Source organism: Rosa rugosa, chromosome 1, assembly GCF_958449725.1.
Source record: "Rosa rugosa chromosome 1, drRosRugo1.1, whole genome shotgun sequence".
Lineage (NCBI taxonomy): Eukaryota > Viridiplantae > Streptophyta > Magnoliopsida > Rosales > Rosaceae > Rosa > Rosa rugosa.
The window spans coordinates 8,308,140-8,314,139 of NC_084820.1; the positions used below are offsets into that span (position 1 = coordinate 8,308,140).

The 6,000-nt window shown below is 40.0% G+C and overlaps 1 protein-coding gene across 1 annotated transcript; it reads left to right on the forward strand.

The window, feature by feature from the left end:
* Positions 1–5,015: 5,015 nt before the first annotated feature.
* On the forward strand, positions 5,016–5,774 carry LOC133711291 (NDR1/HIN1-like protein 1). The gene has a single exon (XM_062137437.1). It carries the CDS (start codon positions 5,130–5,132, stop codon positions 5,772–5,774), a length of 645 nt encoding a protein of 214 aa, XP_061993421.1. The 5' UTR covers positions 5,016–5,129.
* The last annotated feature ends 226 nt before the right edge of the window (positions 5,775–6,000 follow it).

A 6,000-nucleotide genomic window follows, 5' to 3' on the forward strand; every position in this document is an offset into this window, starting at 1 on the left:
GTAAACAAATGGGGCGAAATTGGTAACCATCTATTACAAACCACACTTTCTTACATGCACGTTTCAATTAAAAAAAAATCATAGAAGGGAGTGTAGTTTGTAAAATAATGGTGTCAATTTCAAACCCTTAAAAAACAGTTAGATGATTAAATCATGTAACTTTGAACATACTGGTATGTGTTACAAATCGCGATACTATGGTAAGCTGAATCACTGAATGATCGATGTCCTTCTCGTGGAGAAGAATATCAATGTGGGTTGAGTTTATGTATGAAGGTAAAGACGTCAATCAATTTGTAGTTGTAGTTAACCGATAGTGGAATCATTAGCAAGTGAGCCGCCTGCAGTTGGTAAGCTTGTTGGTCGCCTATTGTTATTGATTGGCCGGCCAACGAGACTGGCAGTTAATAGCAATGTCTCGAGCGTGCTCAATTATTAAGCTAAAAAGATTGAGGTGAATCGATAAATCACTAGCTATATAAGATCAATAGTCGGAGTGAAGTAGGATCACCACTCGATAGGGTCGAAACTAATATATAGTTGGTCGGAGCGCTCAGTAGTCACCCAATGGTGTCAACGATCAACAAGTGGTGGATCAGGTCCTTGGCTGACTAATGTGGTTGAGGGTGGCCGGTCAAGGCGGTGGTGACTGGTGAGTCGATAAATTTTATGTCCAAATTATTAGTTAGTTTGTGAATTAATTGTTAATTACTTAGTTATCGGAGTCATCAATTAATACCGATCAAGTTTAATCAGTTTATAAATTAATTGTTAATTATGTAATTATCGGAGTCGTCAATTAATACCGATCAATTTGTTGGTCCAGCAACGGTTGTGAGGTCATCCATGCATTAAGTCAATCGATGCATACAAATACAACATTTATATCTACCGTATTTTTGGATAATTGGATAGTCATGTTACTCGGCTCTCAAACTGATAAGTCAGATAAATTTTTTGACTTTGAAAGTTAAGTAGAACAAAGGAAAAGTGAAGATGGAACTTAGCCTTTCTTGAATTCATGGACATATATGGAGTTTAGGACCCCACTCCAAGCTGGATTTGGTACGTACTGCCATTTAAACACTTTCCATCAGCACCCAGCTCTGTTCTACCTATGGGACACCTTCAATCTCTTATGGAGACATGCATGGAGTAATGGTACAGTTCTGCTCCCACAGATTTAGGTCAGCCATTAAAATGTTTAATTCGAGTTGGCATATATGTAGACCTATAAATAGATCGGATTTGGATCGGATCAACTTAAATTCAAACCCGCTCCGTTAACCCGGCAGATCATTGATAGCTCGATCCAAATCCGTATCCGCTGAATTAACGGATACCCGATCCGCTAATCTGACCAATTTATAATTTCACATATTTTAAAATTTTAGGGGAGTGTATTGTATTTGGATTTTTGCAGATTTTTTTTAAATGACAGACTTTTTGAAAAGTCCACAAACTCTTTAAAAAGTTGATACACTGTTATGGATTTCTTAAAACCATTGATTTTAGCAACAAACTTTTATTGATTCATGAAAATCTATATACTTTTTTTTGAACGCGTGGGGTGTCAGTCCATTAATAGTAAAGTAGGAAACATTACAAATATGACTCACCCGGACTCTGGGCAATAACAGAAGAGAGCCATGAATGAGTAATCTAAAGCCCTAGACTACACAAACATAATGTAACCATGAGATGAAGCTCAAATGCTGCAGAAAAAATCCGACACTACTAGGAAGACCTCAGACAAAACATCAAGAAGTCATCCCAATTTATTCATGTTCCCAAAAACACCCTACTCTAGGGCACTCTTGAGAGTGCTTTCCTTCGGCTCAGGAGCGTTGCTGGAGGACGGTATCGCCTCCACAGTTATTGAGTTGCTTCAGGGACCACTTCCATTCGACCATCTTCTAATGAAGGAGAGAGTTCAATTGCCTTGAAAGTCCTCTTCCGCCGAGGTTTGGATGCCTCAATTATCAGTTTCCTGGGCTTCAAGCTAGCAGGTTTAGGGTTGTTCTTCCGGCCCGTGGGGCGCCCAACCTTTGCCTTCTTAGCAGGGGACACCAGAATGATACCATTAGTGTTCTTCAGAGCTAATTCCGGCTCAAAATCTAACACAACCGAATCAGTCGGAGGGGGCACAACATCGGTCCGCTTGCGCTTTGAATATTGTACCAAAGCCATCGTTGCAGATCTTTTCTTCCCTGTAATGGAATTATCGGCCTGATCATCAACCTGCATGGGCTTCATGCTAGGTACAGTGACTGGAACTGGAAGCTTGGCCAACTGAGCAGCGAAGGCCGATCCAGAAATACCCGGAATATGAAGTGATCTATTCATAGCAGAGAACAAATTCGGTGCTGGAGATTGTGCCAACACCTCCGCAAGGCTCGGAGCTCGCTGACTATCAGATGATGAAACCCTAGCCGAGCTAGGGTTAGGGTTATGGCCGACTGAGACCACCACTGCCTCTGGGGCTCCAGTACAACCAGACCGTGGATGCTCCATCATCCCACAGACACGACAGAATCCAACGAGACGTCCATATTTGAATCTCACAGTAGCAGATGCTCCAGACGTGAAATCAAAAGTGGAAGGAGGGAAAACCTGACGCACCGGGGTTGACAAAACATGTCGGATCCGAACCCTCGCCGTACCCTTCCAAATCCCTGGCCTATCGAGGTGCAACATCTCCCCTAGCGTGGCCCCAATGAGCACTACCGCTCCCTCAGTGATGAGAGCAGGAGGGAGTCCTATGATCTCAATCCAAACCGGCACAGAGAGGAGCGGGACAGCCGCGACATTCTGCAAGCCGTCAAACTCCGCCATAGCAAGCGCCCACTTACCAAAGAACCACGGAGCACCATCCACAATCCTTGATCGGTCCTCCAATTGAGAGAATTGAAACACATACCCGTTTTGATGTGCCCGGACAGACAGACGATTACCAAGCCCCCAGAGAGAGGTCATGGTGCCCATAAAAGCCTTGGGATCGGCGCGGCGATTAGCCGTAACAGAGAGCAGTTTACCCACCGCAAAATGGTGGGAGGACACAGCAGCAGCGCCAGCCGGGCCAAAGGACGTCTGACCGTCCTCCGAGATGGCCAAAGCCGCAGCGAGACGAGCGGTGACATGATCAACCATGGTGGAGGCCGAGAGAGTGCTGAGAGGAAGAAAAGTTTGAGAAACCCTAGCAGAGAGTCCAAAACCGAAAACCTAAAATCTATATACTTTATTATGAATGACTTCTACAGATTTCCTAGGATGTACAAAATATATAAAAAAAATAATAAAAAATAAAACAAATGCAGCCCAAACACAAAACAAAATAATAACTTGTTGTCTCTTCAATGCTCCAGTATCTTCTAATAGAAATTGACTCAAATAAATGATTGTTAGTCTGTCTAACGAGTTTGTTCTCATTCCTAATCTCCCAACAACATAAATATACAATATAGATCACTTGATGTTTATGGTTAATTATTCTCATCAATTTTGTTTTCGTCGATTAACATATATGGTAGCAATATTGGTAAATGTCTTGATCTATAATCAATCAATTGAAATTCAATTGTTCAATCTTTTTTTGAACCATAATATAAATTCAAATTAATGAGAATAATTAATTAATAAGATAAAATTTAGTATGGTTCAAGGTCTTAGGGTTAGACCACAATATTTGAGTTTTAGGGTTTCATAAATCATTTTTATTGCTATTAGGGTTCGAAGTATCACAATTGAAAAAAAATAAAAAAAATAAAAATCACATTCAACAACTACAATGAACATGTTGGGTATCAAAAAAGGTTGATCGATATCATAAAAGATTAGAGAAAAGACAAAAAATTAAGAAAGAGAGATGATGAAAGACAAACTTCTTCGTGCGTAGAGAGAAGAAATTTGATAGACCTTTTTTTTTTTGAAGAGGAAACTTTGATAGATTTTTTGAAATCTTTGGTCTGGAGGCTGGAAAATTATTAGAGTTTGGTATGTATAGTTAACACTACAAAGTCCATGATTATCCATGATTTTCTAATTCCATAAGTATGAATGATATTTTGAATACCTCTGTACTTTTATTCATTTTTAAAAGTTCTAATTGAATACCCCTAGATTTTGGTGGAATTCATGAAGTCTTTAAAAATCCTAATTGAATACCTCAAGACTTTTATGGACTGTTAAAAGTCTATATTGAATACACCCAAACTTTTAAATTCTATAGATTTCTTTAAAAGTTCCACTAATTTCATATACAATACACCCCCCTTAAATAGTAATATTAAATTTATATCATGATCTCTCATAAGATATTAATAAAATATTAAAATAACATAAAAAGTACCACCAAAAGTATAATTACATTATCAAAATTCTTAATGCTTCTTGAAATCTTGGGTGATGGACTGTCCCTTAGATTTCTGCAAAAAATTTGTATTAGAAATTCTTCATATTTTATATTTTTAAAAAATAATATTATATTAATAAAAATAATATTTTATTATTACAAAAAGGGGCCGGATCATTAACGGATCGGATCGACCTAAATCCTTATTTGATCCGTTAAATAAATGGGTTAACGGATTCGGATCATTAACGGATCAACGGATCAAAATTTTCAATCTAAACCCGTCCAATAGCCACGGATCTGGAGCGGGTCCGGATCAAAATTTTCGATCTAAAATTTAATGCGGTACCCTGTACGTATATCTATACCGTCATTATTGGTCTACACATACGACAATATTTTTTTCCCCCTATTTCTCCTAATTATCAAACAATACTAATTAGTAATTAAATCTGAATAAATCATATTTGGAAAGAATTTCACTATCGCAAAACCCAAAAAAACTTTTTTCTGAAAACGAATGCAAATGGTAAGCGTATATGTATTGATCCATTTTGGATTTTCTTCATTAAGATTAATAAAGAAAATAAACAGAATTTCCCTGCCTATTCATTGAGTGATAGGATATCGATCAGATCATTTTTAGTGTAACCTCGGAAATTAAGCAAACGAATCTCATTAATTAAGGAAGTGATCGAGAAAGTCTCTCCCACGGCCACTCTAATATATTAGGGTTAGGGTTTTACGTTTCGTTTTGCAAAACCCCCTTTGTTCCAACATGGGTGACGACGACAAAGCTCCTGCTGCACCTGGTTTTAGCATCCCTAATCCCGTCATCTACAGCGTCCTCGGCTTCCTCGGCGTCTTCGGCCTTACGGTCCTGACCATCTTTCTCAGTCTCCGCCCCTCCAAGCCCAGCTTCACCATCCAAGACATCACCGTCTCCTCCTTCAATGTCTCCACCAGCCAACCCTACCGCCTCTCCACCAACATGCAAGTCACCATCTCCTCTCGGAACACCATGTCCCGAGTGGCGATCATCTACGGGGAGATGGAGCTCTACGCCACGTACCGCAACGAGCAGATCACGTTCCGGTACTCCCTCCCCGTGACGTACCAGGAGCACAATGAGTTCGTGGTGTGGTCACCCTACCTGGAGGGCCACGTTGCGGCTATTTCCCCAATTTCGGGGCCCGTTCTGATGCAGGATCTGAACTACGGGGCGGTGTTGGTGATCATCAAGATTGAAGGGCGGTTGAAGTTTAGAGTGGGTGCGTGGACGTCGGTGTACTACCGGTTGTACGGGCACTGCCCGGCGATGATCCAGTTGGGGGACATGGACACCAAGAAGGATTTCGCAGTGTCTGCAAAAGAGTTCAAGTTTCTGTTGGTGCAAAATTGTCAGGTCGAGATTGCTCGGTAACTCTCCCTAGTAGTGTTGCTGGTTTTAGGTATTGTAACTTTTATTGTTATTGCTTTTGACTAGTTTTGATGAGGGATATGAAGTCAAGACCGAAAGAATTGACTAGTTTGATTTTCTTTTATTCAAGGTACGAATTTGAAGTTGGGTTGTAATTGATATGAGAGATTGTCTGAGATTAGTGTGTTGCATTTCTTTTTTTAGGTTAAGACATGTCCAATTTACAAAT

Bases quoted from the DNA above. Each gene is read 5' to 3' on its own strand.
- LOC133711291 (XM_062137437.1), top strand. From the start codon at position 5,130: ATGGGTGACGACGACAAAGCTCCTGCTGCACCTGGTTTTAGCATCCCT.